The 20363-nt window shown below is 53.9% G+C and overlaps 3 protein-coding genes across 6 annotated transcripts; 2 read left to right on the top strand and 1 right to left on the bottom strand.

The window, feature by feature from the left end:
• Positions 1-1806: 1806 nt before the first annotated feature.
• Positions 1807-8428, top strand: PITHD1 (PITH domain containing 1). Of its 2 annotated transcripts, XM_045782697.2 has the most exons (6): positions 1811-2115; positions 2818-2861; positions 3219-3296; positions 6044-6148; positions 6835-6943; positions 7490-8428. In XM_045782697.2, the coding sequence occupies exons 1-6, from the start codon at positions 1918-1920 to the stop codon at positions 7589-7591; spliced, it is 636 nt and encodes a 211-aa protein (XP_045638653.1). In that variant the 5' UTR covers positions 1811-1917; the 3' UTR covers positions 7592-8428. The 2 variants fall into 2 exon arrangements, with proteins under 2 accessions (XP_045638654.1, XP_045638653.1); XM_045782698.2 differs by lacking the exon at positions 3219-3296 and having other exon boundaries at positions 1807-2115.
• A 391-nt stretch (positions 8429-8819) lies between these two features.
• Positions 8820-15020, top strand: LYPLA2 (lysophospholipase 2). Of its 3 annotated transcripts, none has more exons than XM_087858498.1 (10): positions 8820-10654; positions 12115-12202; positions 12481-12512; positions 12644-12709; positions 13182-13229; positions 13328-13398; positions 13527-13600; positions 13677-13778; positions 13882-14055; positions 14143-15020. In XM_087858498.1, the coding sequence occupies exons 1-10, from the start codon at positions 10497-10499 to the stop codon at positions 14191-14193; spliced, it is 864 nt and encodes a 287-aa protein (XP_087714624.1). In that variant the 5' UTR covers positions 8820-10496; the 3' UTR covers positions 14194-15020. The 3 variants fall into 3 exon arrangements, with proteins under 3 accessions (XP_087714624.1, XP_045638651.1, XP_045638652.1); XM_045782695.2 differs by having other exon boundaries at positions 9400-10620; positions 12100-12202; positions 13864-14055; XM_045782696.2 differs by having other exon boundaries at positions 9408-10620; positions 12100-12202.
• Positions 15021-15071: 51 nt separating this feature from the next.
• Positions 15072-20334, bottom strand: GALE (UDP-galactose-4-epimerase). Its single transcript, XM_045782693.2, has 11 exons — positions 19448-20334; positions 17695-17820; positions 17437-17552; positions 17243-17356; positions 16860-17036; positions 16449-16562; positions 16286-16352; positions 16114-16199; positions 15935-16012; positions 15605-15719; positions 15072-15445 (listed from the first exon to the last, which is right to left on the bottom strand). Exons 1-11 carry the CDS (start codon positions 19620-19622, stop codon positions 15387-15389), a joined length of 1227 nt encoding a protein of 408 aa, XP_045638649.2. The 5' UTR covers positions 19623-20334; the 3' UTR covers positions 15072-15386.
• Between the last annotated feature and the right edge of the window lie 29 nt (positions 20335-20363).

Below are 20363 nucleotides of genomic sequence, written 5' to 3'. Positions count from 1 at the left end.
CTTCTCTTGTTCCTAGAACTGTAACTGCCACCACATTACTAAGCTCAGGTGGCCTGCTAGAGGCATACAGCCCCACCGCCTCAGCGGACAGCCAACGTCAACCAGACATGTAAGGGAGGCCATTCCAAATTATCCAGCCCAAGCCAAACTGGCCCAGAAAAGAACGGCCCAGGTAATCTACAGAATCACAAGCATAGTGCTCAATAAATCAGTAAAGAATGACAAGGATGAAAATGACAGGAAAGAAGCCAAAAATGAGTAATTGTCTTGAGTAAGGCCTGTGTTAGTCCTGCAGTGGCACATGGTCTTCCCAAAGAAAGGCTTCTAAGTGTATCATTCAATTAAACAAACATTTACCAAGTATTTACTATGTGCCAGGCTCCTGGCCTGAAACTGTCATTGCAAAGTAGAAATAATTCGTGACGTTGTGCTGTTCTGAACCAGAACCAAGCTTGCCTATTTCACAAAGAATTGAACTAGGACATCAAAATATTTTAAGTAGGCTCCACGCCCAGTGAGGGGCTTGAACTCGCAACCCTGAGATTAAGAATTGCACGCTCTACTGATGGAGCCAGCCAGCCACCCCAGACATCATAACTGGAACTTAACCAGATGGATATTTTGGGTTGTATCTCACCAGCCCCCAGTCTTGTTTGGACACTCCAGAGGCAGACATGAAGGGCAAGGGACAGCCAGAGTGTCCCATAACTCTCTCTATATCCTCTGTCTTTCCCCCTCCCCACCAGCAGTAAGAACGCATTCTACTCTGAATCCAAATTCATTTCAACTTTAAACATTGGCTTCCAATTCTTTTGACTTCAACCCACAATATGAAAAACACTTTACATTGCACCTGAGTACACAAACCCAAAACTGGAACAAAAGTTCTATAAATCAAGACTTAAAAGTGCGATATATTCTGAATTTTGAAATTATATACTATTTTTTTAATGCTAGTCACAATCCTCAAAATGGGTTTTAAGACCCATTAATGGGTCACAACCAGCCATTTGAAAAACCTACTCTGACATGTCACATGGCAAGGGGACTTAAAGGTCATCTAGTCCAATCCTTGCACTTTACAAGCAGTAAACTGAGACTCAGAGAGGTTAAGTCACTTGCCCAAGGCCACATAGCTAGGAAGTCCAAGGCACTTAGATTTGAACCAAGATGTGACTCAGCTATTGAACTATTACCATGTGTCAGCCACTGTGTTGAGTTCTTTAAGTTCATTATCTCATGTAATACTCACTGTGGTCCTATGAAACATGTTATCATTCCCACTTTACAGACGAGAAAACGAAATGTCGGGATGGGGAAAATGACTTATTCAGAGTGTCACAGTGTTAGTAGCAGACAGGACTTGTCTCCAGATCCGGTCGTCCGTGAAGCCTGGCCTCGATCGCTAAGCCCACTATGAAGAGAGTGGTTATGAAAGTGAGTTTGCGAGCTCTAAACGCCTGCAGGTGCACATGTGAAGGAGCGATAACGTTCTGCGCCCAACCCTTCAGGGCCTTATCACTGCTCACGCTTTCCTCGACCAACTCCCAAAAAACGTTGGTGGCAAAAGAGCACAGACTTTAGCCTAATGGGGAGGAGGATTCGAATCCCAGCCCCATCATTTACTCGGAACGCCAGCCGAATGTCTCTGCGCTTCAGTTTCCACACCCGAGTAGCGGGGAAGCCGATAGCATCCAACTCCACGTCTGCCTCTCTGGCACCTGCAAGCGCTTGTCAAACGTCAAACCCTCTCCGAGCCCCGCCCCCTTTCTCCCCGCGCGCATGCGCCGCACAGGCGCGCCTTTTACGACGCGGCGGCCGCGGCGCGCTTGGCGGCCGGAGCGGAGCTGGGCGAGCGCAGGGCGGGCGGCGGCGGCGGCGGCAGGGCCGAGGGGACGCGCGGGCGGCGGCGTCGCCATGTCGCACGGCCACAGCCACGGCGGGGGCGGCTGTCGCTGCGCCGCCGAGCGGGAGGAGCCGCCCGAACAGCGCGGCCTGGCCTACGGCCTCTACCTGCGCATCGACCTGGAGCGGCTGCAGTGCCTCAACGAGAGCCGCGAGGGCAGCGGCCGCGGCGTCTTCAAGCCGTGGGAGGAGCGGACCGACCGCTCCAAGGTGGGCCTTCCGGGGCCTGGGGCGGGCGGGCGAGGCGGGGACCCGCGCGGGGCCCCAGGCCTCCCGTCTGCTCTGTCGGCCTCAGTCCTGCTGTTAAAAATAACGACAGCCCGCTTGCCAAGCGCTTTCCCGTGCCCGTCACCTGCCCGCCCCCTGGGAAGAAAACAGGGTCGAGTCTCCCCATTTTGCAGATATGAGGAACTGAGGCCCAGAGAGGGAAAGGGGCGCTTTGGCTTTACACAGCCAGTATTCTCTTCAGAGCTTCAGGAGGTAGCGGAGGAAGGCTGTGAGGGCGTTTTCCCGACTGTTTGACTGCTAGACCCAATGGCTGCCTGATCGTATCACCTGATGAAGCCCAGACGGGCTGGGCAGATGAAGCGTGTTATCCTTTCTCGAGCATTTACCGCTGTGGGGTCACGGAGCCGCTTGAAAGCTGTGGACTCCATAGGCACGGATTTTTACAATTTCAGGAGGCTGGTTGGGTCTGGAAGTTCATTCACGGGGTCCCCATTTAAGAGCCCTCTGAGAGGATGGTCTATAGATAGTAACTTACTAGCGTCAAGTTAGTAAGCGCTGGAAAACCGAGGGAGGTTGACTCTTTGCCTTGCACTCCAGTCCTAGAACAGGGTGGAAGATGCCTGAAATTGTAGGCTCTCAGCAAATATTTGTTGCTTTCTCCTCCCCACTCCCCATCCCCTCTAGTTTGTTGAAAGTGATGCAGATGAAGAGCTTCTGTTTAATATTCCGTAAGTATCTCCTTGGTGTTTGCCTCAGGCTAGATAGGCTGTACCCAGTTGTCTTCTCAGGATTCATTCATTGGTTGTGTCAAGGGCACACATCTGTTTCTAGAAATGGGGGAAATTACAGTGTGGTGGGTTTGAGGAGGAAAGCATAAAGATGTATCTGTTGAAAGATAACTGAGGAGTCAAGGTGAATTTATAGAACTGCAGAATGCCAGAGGCAGACAGGATCTTAGAAATGCTGTGGTACAAGTCTGACCCATGAGTAACCTGAAGCCCAGAAAGGGGAAGGGTCTTGTCCAGGGTCACACAGCTATGCAAAAGTTCATACCCAGGTTGACAACTTCTTTTGCATTCTGGCAGATTTACAGGCAATGTCAAGCTCAAAGGCATCATTATAATGGGAGAGGACGATGACTCACACCCCTCTGAGATGAGACTGTAAGTGGTGAGGGCCGAAGCCCTCAGGAAGCTCCTAGTTCTCATTTCTCTGGTAGCACTTTATTCCAGAATGACACATATTTTTCTTTTTACTGGGTGAAATATTACCTCCCCCCTACTTAAAAATCTTGGTCTTGTTCTGCATCAGAATACACTTATCTCTTCCTGAATTAGCGACTTTTTTAAATTAAGCATCTTTAGGGCCAACAGCTTGTGTCTTTTCAAAGTACCTGCTGTGGCACCATTCATCCAGAGAGCATCCTGTAAATGCCAGTTGTTGATGACTTTGCAGTTTTCTTAGTAACCCAGCTGTAGATCTCAAATGATCTTTATGGTTTCTACTCAGGGTTAGTTTCCAAATTTACCCTTGTTATTTGACACAGTTAAAGTCTTTGTGTGTGTTTTGTTGACATGGAATGACTACTCCATATGAGTGTGGATGCCCTTTAGTTAGCAAAGTTCTGTATACCTATTACAACACTGGATCTGTTGCTACCAGGGTTAATACTCCATTTTTGACAGCTTGCCTTAGTCCAGCATAGCCTTCCTAAAAGAAGGGGGAAACTTTTTTGAGTGCTGGAGAAAGAAATACCAGAAGAACTTTACATTTAAAAAAATTTCTTCCTGAAAAATTGGTCAATTTAAGTGAGAGATTTAAGAAATTGATATTGTTTTTGAAAGTTAGAAACATGAATTTGAAAGCAAACCCACATATTTAATCATTTTAAGGAAACAGTACGTTTGAGTTGATGCTTTTGGAGACTCGTTTGCTGGGGAGATGGATTGGCTTGAGAAACTAGAAATCTGTGTTGCATTGTGGTTAAGAGTGGCCTCTGGAATAAACTGCTTGGGTTCAAATTCTGGCTTGTACCACGGGTTAGCTGCATGACTTTGGGCTATTACTTTATCTCAGTGCTCTTGTATGTAAAATGACAATAGTGATAGTATGAACCTCATAAGCTTGTGGAGAGAATTGAATGATACATAACATGTAAAGAGCTTAGAGTAAGTCTGGAACATAATAAATGCCCAGTTTTGGTATGGCAGGTACAAATACTTATATAGCCCTTGGTCCTAAGCAATTTACATATATTTTATCAGATCTAAGATGTCATTGATTGTAATTCTCTTATATGCCATAAATTTAAAAAATTTTGTTTATTCAACTGTGACATGCCACTGACACATCTAGAAAAGTTAAATTGGTACTTAATGAAATTTGAACACAGACTAGGTGTTAGATGATTTTAAGGAATTGTTAATTTCTGTAAAATGGTATCATTTTAAGAGTGGTATTTTAAGAAGTCTTTACTTTTTAGAAATACTAAAGTATGAGTGAAGTGAAATGTTTGGGATTGCTTTAAAATATCAAGCACAGGGGCGCCTGGGTGGCACAGCGGTTGAGCGTCTGCCTTCGGCTCAGCGTGATCCCGGCATTATGGGATCGAGCCCCACATCAGGCTCCGCCGCTATGAGCCTGCTTCTTCCTCTCCCACTCCCCCTGCTTGTGTTCCCTCTCTCGCTGGCTGTCTTAATCTCTGTCAAGTAAATAAATAAAAAAATCTTAAAAAAAAAAAATCAAGCACAAACAAAATGGGGGTGATAGGAAATAGGCATAATGTTGATTATTGAAGCTGAGTGATACATAAATGGAGATTCATTGTATTTTTCTCTCTCCTTCTGTATATGAAATTTTCCATAGTAAAATTTTTAAAGTGTATGTATCTTAAAATTGATTCAATTTAATCTCATCGTTGTATGGGATATGTACTATCACTATCCCCAGTTTATAAGTGAGGAAACAAATACAGAGAGGTTAAATCACTTGCCCAAAATTACACAGCTGGTAAGTGACAGAGCCACGCTTTAAACCTAGAAGTCTGGCTCCAGAGACACTGCTTTTAACTACAGTGCTACACTGCCTCTCATAATGCTACTCATAAATGTTCACTATTATTATTCTGTGCATCATTCTTAGAAACACTTTGAAGCAGACATTTGCTTTCTTAAATTACATGCATTTTGCTGCCCCTAATGTCTAGGCCCCTCTTATGTGGGTGTGTTAATAAAACACTCTAGAGATGGTAGGGGTGTGGCTTAGGTCTTTAGCATCTGTGAGTGATAGAGGAGACAGCTGATTCTTAGGTATTTCTTTGAAAACCTTTTTCTTCATTATCAGTTTTACTTGACTTTCCAAAGCTCGTTGTGAGTTGGCAGCCTTTTGTGCTCTTTTCAGAGTGGAAACCCCCAAATTGTATTTTTTTTTTAAAGAACTGTAAGAGGATTCAATATATAGGGTAATTTTGAACACAAAAATTGCTTGAGCGTTAAGTTACCTGCTCTTATCTCTTAACTCTGTTTAATAGGTTTCTGCCAAAAGTATGTTTTCTCCCTTGAGTAAGCTGTTTTATTTAACCTCCTCAGCTTGGTCTGAATGTGCTGAGTTGCTGATTCTCTCCATGTGTTTGCTGCACGTGACCTGGTTTGAACCTCCTCTTTGTATATTGCTTCTCATGTGATCTTAACCCACTCAAAGATGCCACTGGCTTATGTTGCAGTTCTCAGCTCTTTTCTTGTTGGTTTAAAGATATTTGTATATAAATGTCAGTAAAATGCCATTCCTAAAATTTGATCTCCTTTTGATAAAACTGAAGGCAGTTGAGTCGATAAGAAGTCTTGAAGAACTAAAAAATATGCACAATGTGATAAGGCACATTTCTTGATTTTTCTTCCCTTTCCTTTCTCAGGTACAAAAACATTCCACAGATGTCCTTTGATGATACAGACAGGGAGCCAGATCAGACCTTTAGTCTGAATCGGGATCTTACGGGAGAATTAGAGTATGCTACAAAGTAAGCACTTGGCCTGTCTCCACTTCTGGCTTCTCCTGAGGAACAGCAGGTGTTCATTTGTAGTGAACATATGTGCATTAGCACTCACTGAGCTTGCAGTTTAATTTTGGCCCATTTCCTGCTTTCTTAGCATGAGAAATGAGTTAAAACAGTGGAGGAAACTTGATCCTTGGCTTGGTCATTTTTGGCAGAGATGCAGTGGAAGCCATAGACTTGTTAAACTTGTGAGCTGTTGACAGATCTACTAGGGCGGTCTTAGGAAAGATGTTTTCAGAATTCCTCTTTGCATAGTGGGCTTACAATAGGCCATGTTACCCAAGACCACCTTGTGTCTTCACTGGTTCTTTTTCCTAACAGTAAGGTTGGTGAGATCAACACTGAACTTCTGTTAGAATCCCTGCTTGGTCATACAGCATTTCTCATTCCTGCTCCCTGAGGGCAGGGCAGTGTTGACTCATTTTTCTATTCCTACCGCCTGGAGCAGGACCTGGCAGATGCTCAGGCAGTAGCCACTGAATCAATTCTTGTCCAAAAGAGAAGAATGATACTAAGAGGCCAGAGTGTTCGCTGACATTTACCTGGGTTTTACCACAAGTTGGAGCTAGAATTGTTGTTTTTGTCCTGATGGCGAGATATTCATTGAACTCTAACCTGTGTCTTCTCTCCCCATTCCTTTCATTCTCTAGAATTTCTCGTTTTTCAAACGTCTATCATCTCTCAATTCATATTTCAAAAAACTTTGGAGCTGATACCACAAAGGTCTTGTATATTGGTCTGAGAGGAGAATGGACTGAGGTAAGAAGGGGCGGGAAGCATACCTGACCCCCCCACCCCAGTGTATCTGCATATGTGTGTATACATCTGTATACTGTGATCTGAGCACTATAAGGAAAGGAAAAAAGAGCAAGTGAGATACCACTTGCTCTCAGTCTGTGTATAATTTTTCTTGGTTTCATTACTGTAAACAGTCCATCTCTTTTGACAGGCCATAGGTATTTTTAAAGGAGTTGAAATAATACAGTTGATATCAATTCATTTTTTTCACTTTGAGATTCTTTTCTTCATTTGACATTTTTGATGACTTTTCTTGTTCCAGGCACCCAGAGATAAGATAATAAACAAGATAGATAAGGTCCTCTTCTCTCATGGTGGCACCATAGTAATGGGGGAATGAATCTTAAGTTGTGGGGTGATTCATTGATAATGATCTTTGCAGTCTTTCTAGGATAAAAATGTCAGAAGGGGGTAGAGATGACTTTCAGAAATGAACCTGAATAAGGACTATTCCAGTGTGTGGTCTGGGAAATGGCCAGCTGACCCAGCCTCTCACTTTTCTTGCAGCTTCGCCGACATGAGGTGACCATCTGCAATTATGAAGCATCAGCCAACCCAGCAGACCACAGGGTCCATCAGGTTACCCCACAGACACACTTCATTTCCTAAGACTGGCCAGGGCTCCCACAGAGGTGCTGTGTCGGTGAAGATGTACAGCGTCCTGTTGGGGAGGACAAAGAGATAGGGTTCCAGAGAGAGTTGGTGCCACAGCCTCTGCCAAGCTTTGTCTTTGGGGCTTGCTGCAGAAACCTGGCCTGTGGAAGATGCCACACCACTGGGGAGGGTAGTGTGGGTGCTGAGGGACAATCGTGGTTCTCTAGGGCCTAGAAATTGAGTCTTGGGCTGGTCAGCATCTGGCAGTCATTGGATAATGTCTGCCTTTCCAGTCAATGTGGCCATGGGATCCCAAGTGTCTTGTTGCTTTGTGGCAGGATTTTTGTGTGACTTTTTTTTTTTTTTTTTAATGGAAACTTTTTCCTGGGCTGCAGTAAACTTTCTGAAGCCTCAGCATTGTGTTTCTATTAGCCATCAGGAGGGTCTCCACCTAGAAATACTTGTCCCTGCTTGCTCCTTCATCTTGTCAGCGTTCAGCATCCTTGTCAAGTTGCCCAGCTTGGAGTTGTTTGTCATGTACTAGTGTCCCATGGTTATAGCTAGGAGAGCAGGAGTCTCCTGATGATGCTCAGTAGCTTGAGGGGGTCTTTTTTCTTACTGCCTAGCTAAGCAGTCTGGGGAGAGCATGGCATCATTTCTGTGTTTGTGAGTTATCCTGGTTGGATAAGATTGGGACTTAGGTAAGATTCCCCTTGGGACGTCCTTAATGTTTATTAGCTTCTAACTAGTGTGTAAGCGCAGTGCCAGAAATTGGAGATCTCAGTTCTTCTGTTCATGGCTTTTTATTCACCGTAACTAATAAGCTTCCTAATAAATCTTTGCCAGACTTAATGTTTGTATATTCTTTTGATTTCTTGGTAGTACCGATGAAACGTTTACTGGGAACTGTATGGAACTTTGAAATTTTTTGTTGTTGTTTTGTACTAGGTAGGTCATAGTGCTACAGTGATATTTAATTAAGACTAGATAATTTTTCCAGGAAAGGTACAGTGGACTAAAAAACACTCCTACACCCACCCACCCACACTTTGTAAAGAGGAAGGTGAGGTTACAAACCGATGTTCCGTTTCTCATGAGAGGAAGTAACTTGTGGAGTGACATTTACAAAAACAAGGGAGAACAGATTCCGGAGCTCACCAGAAGAAATGAGAACAAGGAAAATAAGTGAGCAGCACATGTGGACCCAAGACTGGACTTAAATTTTGTAAGTCAAGATAGCAACTGGAGACAATTTAAGTATCTATAATGAGGGGATTTGAGATAGTATTCTCTCCTTTGCAGAAATAGAGACAGTGAATAATGGGAATTAGTGTTGAATCTCATCCTCTTGAGAGAGTTTTTCTGAAGTGTTGGCTCACGCTGTTTCTCCAGCCTGTCCAAGGGAAAGCCTGCCACCACCAAGCTTTGTCAAGCCTCAAGATTTCTAAAACGTAACCTGAAATCAACCAGAGTGCAAATGCAATTCTTGGTGCACTAAGGGTCCTACTCCTCAGCCCCAGCCTCTTTATTTCAGTTAGATCATTTTGGAGATAAAAAAAATAAAGGCTATGTTTTAAAATTTGGAGTAGGAGGAAAAATAAAGTTAGAAATCGTAGAGCAGACTGTCCCTTCATTAGTTCCACTAATTAAAGCCTAATCACAGGCAGGCCCTGGGACTGGGCTTCTGAATTTGAAGCGTCACTCTGAAGAATTTGTTCAAGAACTTGAAGAAGTGCCCCAGGGTCCTAGGCGATTGGGGGTGCAGGAGGAATTGTTTAGTCTTCTATAAGCAGACCTAGCAGGGATCCTGGGGTGGGGTGGGGGGACAGTGGCTGGCAATTTTGTGGTCTGGGCACACTCCTCCCTTCCTGACATCCAGTCCGGTTCTTCAGCTTGTTGCAGTCCTCAGGGCTCAAAAGATTTCCTGTTCAGAATCCTGGTATTTTAGGCTGTCTTTGTGACCTGTTGAGCACTTAAGACAAACTGCCTCTCAGCCTGGAAAAGTGCTTGAAGTTCCCAAGCTTACTGTTTTCTTTCAGTTCAAAGAAAACTGTAGGTTATACTGGGAGACTTAGTCCTAAGCTGCTGAGGTAGCAGCATCACTCATTTCCTGTTTGTAGATGCCCACATGTTCTCTTAGGAACATAGTCCTTCAACTCAGTTTGCTTCCCCTTCCAGCCTTTCTGTGGACCGGGAGCCCATTTCCACTTTATCAGTGCAGCAAGGAGCAAAATGGGGACGAGATGAAGCCCTTTTTGTTCTTAACAACTGGGGCTCATTGATGGTATTCTGCGCACCATCCACGTGGCCTTGCTTGTTGAGGGCAGAACTAAGACAACACTGCCTGTCCAGCTCTCCTGCTGTGACCTGTGTTGTTTTCCCAGGGTCCTTTTTCGTCATTAAGTCCTCACGCTGTAATTTTACAGTGTATGAAGCATTTCCACACGACCTCATTTGCGCCTAACCGCAAAGCTGTGAAGTAGGCAGGGTGCTGTTCATCCCTGTGTTCTGGCTCAGGAAGCAGGTGCAGAGAGGCAGCAGTACAGTGTCATCCTGAGATTGCCGCTTCCTTCCCCTCCCTGAGCGTCTGTTTCCTCATCTTTATAATAAGACTCGAGAGCTAGATGGCCTCTAAGGATGTCTTAAGTGTATGATGCCATCCATCCGGTGTATGATCCATCCGAAACTATGCTAGTGTGAGGGGTGCGTCTCCTTCCGGATAGCTTGCCTTTAGGAGGCGCACGGGTTAGGTGGTAGCAGGGGGGAATTACCGACGCGCTGTCTAGATTCTGCAGGTGCCTCCGTGGCTTCATTACGGGGAGTGGCCCCATCGTATCCAACATGGCAGCTCCTATCTGGCGGATCGCCGACGCCCACTTCCGGGTTCCGTACCGCTGGCCAGGCTACTTCCGGCAGCGCGATGGCTGGGTTCCCGGGACTCGAACGGAAGTTCCGGCGGGGGCGGCCGAGGGGGAAGAGTGTGTGTCTGTGCAGGAGAAAGGGGAGAATCGCCCGAGAGGTCTCGAAACCCCCAGGGAGTGGAGGTACCCTCGTCCGGGGCCAGCCGGAGGAGGGAGGGTACCGGGGGGGGGAGACCGGGCCTCCGCGGGAGTCCCGGCGAGTGGGGAGGGGACCGCAGTTGTGAGGGATGGGGGTGGGGAGTGAGGTGCGAAGAGGCGCTGGGCGGTCTTGGTTACTTTGGGGGTAGAGAGGGGCAAGAAGCTGTCCGGCTATGATGGGAGGGACTTAGGGTCGGAAGAGGAAGATCCCATTGTGGGGCTGGGGCTCCCCAGGGTCAAAAGTAGAACGCCCCTTTGTGGGCAGGAGAGAGGGTCCTGGCTCAGGGTAGAAAATGTCACTGTAGCGAGGGAGCGACCCTTGGTCAGAACAGACGTTACTAGAGTAGAGAGTGGGAGACCCTGGGTTAGGGTGGAAGTTGTTACTGTGGGGAGCTCTCTTCCCTGGTCAGGGGGGAAGGCATCACTTTGAGAGGGGAGACCCTGGGTGAGAGGTGGAAGTCTCCCAGCGAGGGAAGAAGGAAATCCCTGCTTTGGGCAAAAGGTACATCCCCGTGTGGGAAGAGGGACCCCGGGGTCAGAGGTGAGAGATCCCACGTGGAGATGTGCACTCGGGTCAGAGATGGAAGGTTGAAGCTGGTAGGGAGGGTGGGGGGCGGTGGGTGGGCACCTCAGGGAAAGGTAGGTGCTTAGAGGCAGGTAGCTTCTGAGGACTTTGGAGGGTGCTAAGAATGGGGAGGAGCCAACCAGCCTCACATTCTTTTGTGTGTTTGGGGGTCCCAGAGCATCGTCAAGCTGGGGGACCTGGTTGGATTCAGTGGGCACTAGCAGCAGCAGGCAGCACCATGCAGTGGGGCGTGGGGCACCAGTTATGGGGTGGGTAGTGGACCGGGGTCTGTGTGCCTTCTGGGAACATGGGCAGCTCCCAGGGGCTCTGGGAAGGGCTGAGCCAGAAACTGCTTGTGAAGGCCGGGTGGGGGCTGGATGTTGGGGAGGAGGTTGGAGAAAATGTGTGTGGGGGGGTTGGGGGTAGGGGCTAAAACTATATTTTCCTGGCATTGCTCTCCCCTTGGTTTCCCAGTAGGTCTGGGAGTTGGGGAGGAGGGACCCTGGGACTCTGTTAGAGGCTTGATGATTGGAGAGCAGGGAGGAGGCAGTTAGTGGGGGGACAACAGCAGGAGATGCCCTGGCTCCCCTCCCCCACAGTCCCTAAGCCCTACCTCTGCCCCTCTGGGTCTCCAGCAAGCTCAGGCTGTGTGATGTGGGTTAGAACCAGGGACACTAGGGTGGCTTCCTCTGCTTTTCAGCCCTGGAATGGAGGCAAACTTCCTACCTGCTCTGGCCTCAGACTTCTTGCCTGCCTTTTCTTGGTGCCCAGGACAGAAACCCAGGGTGTTATGGGGCACTGATGGTCTGAGTGGGCCCGCGGTTTGGGGCTCTTCTCCTGTGTCAGGAGTCTCTCCCCTGCCGGGTCTTGCTCTTGACCACTCCCCCGGATTTGCACAGGCCCCAGCCGTGGAGCCTGCAGTGTATGTGTGGTAACACCATGTCTGTGCCCCTGCTCACCGATGCTGCCACTGTGTCTGGAGCTGAGCGGGAAACGGCTGCGGTAAGGGTCCTCCCCTGCCCTTGGCAGCCCCTAGGCCAGCCCCCAGCCCAGCCGGGGAAACTGGCTGGAAGGAATGTGGGGAAAAATGGAGGTGTGTTGAGAAGGGAGCAACCCGAAGCCAGGTGGCAACGGGTTAATAGCCTGTTTGGCTGCTATCACAGTTACCCCCAGGTCCTTGGGGGCGCAGGGGGGTGGCCCGAAGTTAGAGGACCGAGGGGGAATGAGAGCAGGGTGGCGACTGCCCTCTTCCCACCTCCCCACGTCTCACCCTTTTTCAGGTTATTTTTTTACATGGACTTGGAGACACAGGGTGAGTGAGCTGGAGAGGGAGGGGACTTCCTTGGGAAGGTGGGGAAGGGCCCCGTGGGCAGGATTGGAGGGGCCTGTGCCCTCCCTCTCTCCCTCCCCACATCGGTGCCATTTTTCCCTTCCTTCCTACAGGCACAGCTGGGCTGACGCCCTCTCCACCATCCGGCTCCCTCACGTCAAGTACATCTGTCCCCATGCGTGAGTGTCACCCCAGCAAGGGAGGGGCTCTGGATGGGGATCAGCCGGGGGGGGGGGGTGGTCCTGTGGTCTCAGGCCTGTTCTTTCCTGCCAGCTGCAGCCTGCAGCCTGGGCCCAGGGCAATTAGAGGTGCCATTTTCAGCTTCACTCCCGTGGAGCTCGCAGCCCCAGCCCCCTGCCCTAGGCCCTCCTAGACCAGGGCTCTCCTAGAACCAGGAGATCCTGTGCCCCTTCCCCAAGTACTCACCCACGGAGCTGGAACCCCGTCACACCGAGTGCCAGGCTCTGCTTCTCTGCTAGTGCCCCAACCACAGCCTCCAGCCCCACGTGGCAGGTTGCCTGGCAACACCTTAAACACAGGCCTTGCCTGCTGGGAGGGGCCCCCAGGGGCTACTCTGCCCCCTCCCGGCTCTCTGCCGTGGCTTCCTCATCCCTTCTGCGCATGATGGCCCTTCTCGCTGCCCCTCCCCAGACCCCGGATCCCTGTGACGCTCAACATGAAGATGGTGATGCCCTCCTGGTGAGTTGGCAGGGGTGTCGAGGGGGCAGGATGGGAGCTGAGAGAGGTGCAGGGGACGGGCCAGGCTCTTCCAGGAGCCAACACCTCTCCTCCCCTAGGTTTGACCTGATGGGGCTGAGTCCAGATGCCCCAGAGGACGAGGCTGGCATCAAGAAGGCCGCAGAGAACAGTAAGGCCCCAGCCCCTCAGTATCCGCCCTCCGTCCCCGCCCCCCAAGAAAGCACTGGGCAGTATCTGGCTCCCTTCCCTGGGCCCTCCAGCAGCTTTTCCCCTACCCAGTCGTGTCCCTCCCCCCAGTCAAGGCCTTGATTGAGCACGAGATGAAGAATGGGATCCCTGCCAATCGAATCGTCCTGGGAGGCTTTTCACAGGTGAGTGGAGAGAGAGGGGGTGGGGGGTGATAGGTGAGCTGTGCCCTCATGACCTCTCATTTTCTCCTCCCTCCAGGGTGGGGCCCTGTCCCTCTACACGGCCCTTACCTGTCCCCACCCTCTGGCTGGCATTGTGGCATTGAGCTGTTGGCTGCCTCTGCATCGGGCCTTCCCCCAGGTAAGCATCTCCATGACCCCACTCCTGCCCTTTGAATCTCCTTGTAGCTTGGGGGTTGTGCAGAAGCACTGGCTTTGCCCTGGAGGTCCTGTCCGGCCCACAGGCAGCCAATGGCAGTGCCAAGGACCTGGCCATCCTTCAGTGCCATGGGGAGCTGGACCCCATGGTTCCAGTACGGTTTGGGGCCCTGACGGCAGAGAAGCTCCGGTCCGTTGTTACACCCGCCAGGGTCCAGTTCAAGACTTATCCAGGTGTCATGCACAGCTCCTGTCCTCAGGTCAGTGATAAGGTGCCCCTTCCTCCTCCCAGCCCTCTCCCTCCTCCCTGCAGCTGGGAGCCGCTCACAGTCCCTCCTCACCCCCAGGAGATGGCAGCTGTGAAGGAGTTTCTTGAAAAGCTGCTGCCTCCTGTCTAACCAGAGTCGCTGGCCTCCAGCGCAGTCCCCCAGCTCCTGGGGGACCCAGCACGCGCGGCACCATCTTGGATCTGAGCCGGTCGAGCCCCTGTCCTCACCTGTCTGACCATCCCTGACCTGTTCTCTTCCCATAGGCCTCTGGGGCAGGCAGGCAGGCCGAGGCCTGGCCAGGCCTTTGTTCCTGGTCTCAGCCACCTGGCTGTCTGCAGCAGGGGGTGGGCCGCCCTCTTCTCCCGTGTCCCCAGAGGCGGGGCCCCCGGCAGCAGTATCGGAGGGGCTGTAGGCAGCGGGAGGAAGGGGCCCAGCCGCTGACCCACTCACTCAGGACCTCACTCACTAGCCCCGCTTTGGGCCCCCTCCTGTGACCTCAGGGTTTGGCCCATGGGGCCCTCCCAGGCCCCACCTACCACTCCACTCCCAAGTGATTCTGCCCAGATAATCGTGTGTCTCTCCTCCTTCCCTCCAGCTGCTTCTCAATCATGAATGTGTTCATGGCCCTGGGCCCCCGTGCTGCTGTGGGCTACCTGCCCCTGGGCAGGGGTGTTGGTGAGGGGGCAGAGTCCTTCGAAGGGGGCTTCCCTTAGCCTCCCCAACATGGGGGTTGGGCCCTGCCTCCCCCTTACCCTGCTCCCCCGCAGGCCTGGAGCCTGCAGGGCTGGACTGAGGCTCGAGGTCTCCCCCAGCTGTCTCACCCCACGTTGTCCCCACTCTAGGGCCAGGGGGGAGGTGGGGGAGGAGTTGTGTCTCGTCTTCTGTCTCCATGTGGTTTTGGGTGTTTTTCTTGTTGTGTCCTGGATTCCGATAAAATTAAATTGCTTCAACTCTCAGGCTGGATTATTCTATCCAAAGGGTAGAGCGTGATCACGGGCAAGAATCTGTCCCAGTGTTAGAAAACTTTTATTTTAAATACTTCGGAAAGCTCTTTCGGAGCAGTATAAATTAGTGCCTGTCTCGGGACCCTTGCTCCCCCGTTCACTTCTGGTGGTCCTGATGGGTTCCTGGACCCTGCTGCAGAGAAGAGTTAGGGACCCCCCCCCCCAACTCCTGGTCAGTGGAGCCCTTGGCCTCATGCCTGGTGGGCTGAGAAGGCCCGGCTGGGGTTTGAGGTAGGGGAGGCTGAGGCCCCTGGGTTCCCACCAGAGGCTGGAGAGCAGGCAGTTCTCTTTCCTTTCCTGGTGCACGGAAGGGGAGGGTCAGGCCTGCGCGCCGAAGCCTGAAGGATTCTGCTTCTGCCAGCGCCACAGGTCTTCACCTGTGGTGGGGGAGGTGTGGAGTGAGGGTCCACATTGGAACGCAGGACCCCCACCGTCTCAGGCGGCCCAGGGTGAGCGTGCTCAGACCCAGGCAGCCCCTGCCCCCCTCTCACGGGTCAAGCCAGCACCCAGGGTCCGGGGTTGGGGTGAAAACTCACACATCCTGTCCAGCCCTAAGACGGCTGTCCAACCCAGCTCCTTGAGGGCCAGGCTGGGGTTGGCGTAACAGGCAGCCACATCGCCTTCCCGCCGTGCCACCACCTTGTATGGGATCTGCAAGCGAGGAAGCAGCTGTGGCTTAGCTGAGCCGGCCTGGCCTCGCCCACCCGGCTGCCCACCGGCTGCCCACCCGGCTGAGAAGCGCAGGGGCAGGCACCCAGCACTGAGGCAGGCGGAGGAGCGGGGCTGGGAGCGAGGCTAGTGGGAGGGGCCCAGGGCGCTGTGGAAGTCGGGCGCTGGGGGGCGGCGCTGGGGTGCAGCTGGCCTACCTTCTGCCCCGAAGCCTTCTCCATGGCCTGGACCATCTGTAGCACCGAGTAGCCCGTGCCTGTGCCCAGGTTGTAGATCTGCCCGGGGCAGGAGAATGGGTGGTGGAGCGGGTTGGACAAACTACCCCCTCTGGACCCCCATCTCCCTCGCCAGCCTCGCTTCTCCCTCCTCTCCCTACCCGACAGCCACACCGCTCCTTCAGCTTCCTCAAGGCCGCGATGTGGCCCTTGGCCAGATCCACGACGTGGATGTAGTCCCGGACGCCTACGGTGGTTGGGTGGGGCGTTGTTCAGCACCGTGTCCGTCGGACCTCATTCTCCCCCTGGCTCCCACCCTGGTCCTGGGCTCACCTGTGCCATCCTCCGTGTCATAGTCGTCGCCAAAGACATTCAGTACCTCCCGTCGCCCGATCGCCACCTGGGGTGGAGGTCAGGTCAGCTCTTCCCAGGTCCTCAGTGCCAGCTGTACCCTTCCATCCTAGGGCCGCCCCCAGACCTCCCCCTTCTCCCTTACCTGGGAGACATAGGGCATGAGGTTGTTGGGGACGCCCTGGGGATCCTCGCCAATGCAGCCCGACGCGTGGGCGCCTGTGGGGTTGAAGTAGCGCAGCAGCACCGCGTTCCAGGCCTGCAAGACAGTCAGGTGATCATGGGGGGGGGGGAGGGCGCAGGCCGTGCCCAGGCGGACGCCAGAGCTCTTCACCTGCACCCCGCCCCCCATCCAGGATGATCTTCATCCCTGGAAAGCAGCAGGGGTCAGGTCCACCCCCGCCAGTGCTGTGCCGTGGGCAAAGTCACTGCTGCTTCCAGAGTCCTTGCTTCCTCCCGGGTGGGTGGCGGGTGGCACTCGGGATCCCACCCTCAGGTGCACGGGAGGCCCTGGGTCCGTGCGTGGGACTGGAGCTGGGTCAGTGGGGGCCCTCACCTTGTCTGCCTGGCACAGGTCCCGGATCATTTCCTCGATGAAGAACTTGGACTTGCCGTAGGGGTTGGTACAGCCGCCTGTGGGGTGGGCCTCATCCAGGGGCAGGTACTGGGGGTTCCCGTACACGGTGGCCGAGCTGCTGAACACCAGGTTCTTCACCCCGTGGGCCCTCATGATCTGGCCACGGAGGAGAGGGGTCAGTGGCCTCCGCACGTTATTCCCACCCCCTTCCTCCTCCACAGGTGAGAGGGGCTGAGGTTTGGGCAGTCCTGTTTACAGATGGGGAGACTGAGGCGGAGAGGTAGGGAGAGGTAGAGGGACGTGTGTCTAAAATGGTACAGCTTGGGGCCCGCCAGTGTCTGGGAGCTTGTGGCTCGTCTCACCTCCAGCAGCTGGATGCTTCCGGTCAGGTTAACTCTGTAATAATCCAGAGGCTTCTGCATGGACTCTCCCACGGCCTTGAGGCCCGCAAAGTGGATGACTGCCGTAAAGCTGTGCTGCAGGGGTGAAGCCAGGGTCAGAGGTCGCTTTACAGGCCCTCGCCCTCCGCAGTGCCCCCTGCCTGCCAAGCACCTACCTTCTTAAAGAGACGCTGTAGGGCTGCCTGGTCCAAGATGTCCATCTCCTCAAACTCCACCGAGCGGCCCGTCAGCTCCTGAACCCGCTGCAGGCTCTCAGGCATGGAGCCCCTTCCTGGTTGAGCACGTGGAGACCATCAAAGGAGGACGTGCGTCCTGGGCTCCCAAGGGACGAGGCGGACACACACCCGTAGGAGGTGGTGGTGGAACCCCCCCCCCGCCCCCTGTTTTCCTTCCATCCCCGCCCCCGTGCTCACCACGGATGGCATTGTGGAAGTTGTCGATGACCACGGGCAAATAGCCGGCCTCCAGCAGCTCCAGCACTGTGTGACTGCCGATGTAGCCAGCCCCGCCGGTCACCAGCACCTTCTCTGCCATGGTACCTGGCCCAGAACCCAGAGCGTCAGAGGGGCTGAGACTGCCCGCGCAGCGCCGCCGGCCAACATCGGAGGGAGGCAGTAGCACGTCCCAGTGAGCAGGGCGGCTCTGGAATCAGCCCCCGGCCTAGTCTGGGTACCATCTCTTCCTGGCCGTGGGCCTTGGAGATCACTTACCCTCTCCTGGCCTCACTTTCCATCTCTAGAGGTTGGAGCTTGTCATTGTACAAACACCGTGTGGTTGTGGGAGGGTTAAATGAGGTGACTAGAAAGGCCTGCCGCACCACACGGTTGGGGAGATGGAGGTGCAGGCACCGCTATTTCTAGTCCCAATTTACCTGGGATTGAGAAGGGGAAACCTAAAGCCTCCAAGGTGTCTGGGGACTAGGCAGTCCCGGCCAGAAGGAAACATGGCAGCGTCGCCGGGACTCCCAGAGCCCAGGAAGAGGCTCTGTCTGCTCAAATTCAGGCCTTCCCAGTCCCTCTGCCATCACTAGGTGTAAACTGACCCAGCGATTATTACCTCCTGCTCTAGGCAGCTCCCCGGACTCCCTCTCCCTCAAGAGTCAGCTGGGAGGAAGCAGGAAATATACCAAATGGCCACAGGGTTGGGTCCTGCAGTGGGCCCCACCGCACCCCAGGTCAGTCAACCTGGCTCAGCCTCTACCAATGCATGCCAGGGCCAGCTGGGTCACTGCCCGCTGGAAGCTAAGGATCCCACCCAACTTTAGGCGGCACGGAGCCGGGCGGTGTGGACGTGGGCCTGGTCCCGACTCCACTGCCAGGTGTGCACCTCCGCCCTGAACAAACTCTGCGGGCAGAGTGGGGGAGAGGGGAGGAGGCTCCAGACACTCAGGTCTTTCATTCGGTGCGGCCTGGCCCGCAGCCGCCTTCCTCCTGGCTGCCTCAATCCCCGCTCTGGGCTTATGCACTCCACCCACTTGACTGAGCGCTTGCTGCATACTAGGCTCTGTACCGGGCACTTCTGCATTATTTTCCTGGATTCCCCAACATCCTGATGAGCCAAGTGTTATGGCTGGCACTTTACCGGGAAGGATACTAAGGTCAGAGAGGTTAAGTAATTTGCCTTAGGACACACAGCTGTGATAGCCAGGCTAGAATCCGGATCTCCAGGCTCACAGCCCGCTATCAACGCGCCAAGCAGTTCACCCTTCCCCCTCACCACTGCTTCCAGCTGGACTTTGCTCCGGACGCCGAGGCCGCCCCCACCCCCACCCCGCCGAATGGAAGCCCGAAAAGTGGTCGCGGATGGGCCCCAGGAGGCAGGAAGGCTGGTGAGGGCAGCCTCGCCCCGGACCGACGGGGTGACCTCGGTCGGCTGTCGCCGCCTCGGTTTTCCCGTCTGCAAAATGGAGGGCAGGAGGCGGTGAGCGTCGGGCTGGGATTTGGGCCGTGGCTCCGAGGGGGCCGAGCTCGGAGTCCCCAGATCGGGAATGAATGAATCCGGGCCGCCCCAGCCAAGGCGGCGGGAGCAGAGAGAGCTGCATGGGGCCCGCCCCAGTGGGACTCTGCCCAGCACGCGGCCCGGACCCCTGAAGCCCTCCATCGCTCTCCGCAGACCGCCCAGCCCCTCGCGAGCCCGCCAGGCCCCCCACCCATTTGCCTCGCGAACCTGCTCCGGACCGCGCGCCCTGCGCTGCTCCAGCGGCGCCGCCTCCTGCGCTCCGCGTCCGGGTCCCTTTAAGAGCCGACGGGCCACCTGGTCCCGCCCCCTCCACGCCCCCAAGGAAACGTGTCACCCGGGCACGCGCTACGGGGCGCCGGAAGGACCAAAAGCGCTGTGGCATCAAGGCGCCTGCGCGGCGCGGCTCGCTGCCGGCGGTGGGACCGAGGGGAGGCGCGGCCTGGACCCGGGAGCCGGGCGGCCAGCGGCGGACTGCGCCGGGTCGCCACGTACGGCGCGGCACCCGAGAGTTCTACCCCGGCGGGAGCCGCAGGCCGAGGGCTCCACGAGCCCGGCTCCGCGCTCTCTCCAGCCTTCCTGTACCCGCCGAGCTGTTCTTTCGAGCCGGCCCCGCAGGAAATGAGCGACGGCGCGCAGCAGAGGCGGTCGGGGCGGCGCTGACCGAAGGAAGCTGGCTCTGGGACGTCTGGTTTGCAGCGCCCCCGCCGCGAGCTGGGGAAGCTCTGAGGCCCAGGAGAGATGGCGCCGCTGACTGCGCCGAGCCTCCCCGCGAACCGCCGGGGATGGTCCGTCCGCACCCTGCCTACCAGAGCCGGCTAGAAAATGATGCGGTGCTTCTGTGTAAAGGAAAGCTGGGCCAAGTCATGGCATCCGGAGTGCTGAGCCGAAGTGCGTGCCAGCCCGGAATGCCCTGGGCCGGGAGTCCAGCAGGGACGACACCCACGAGCCGCAGCCACCGCTTCTCCAGGGTGTTCGGGCCAGGCCCGAGCGGGCCCAAGGCCATGGGTTTCCAGTCATTATGAATTCGGGCATCAGGTGGGGAAACGGAGGAGATCCAGAGATGAGTAGACTAGTTCCAAGTCTACGTGTTCCTCTCAGAATGCCACGCGGGTAACGATGTTCC

Source organism: Ursus americanus, chromosome 33 (genome assembly GCF_024610735.1).
Source record: "Ursus americanus isolate L20-20 chromosome 33, mUrsAme1.1.p, whole genome shotgun sequence".
In the NCBI taxonomy this organism is placed as follows: Eukaryota; Metazoa; Chordata; class Mammalia; order Carnivora; family Ursidae; genus Ursus; species Ursus americanus.
The sequence above is the reverse complement of the archived record's forward strand: the minus strand, read 5'-3'. Positions and strand labels throughout refer to the sequence as shown.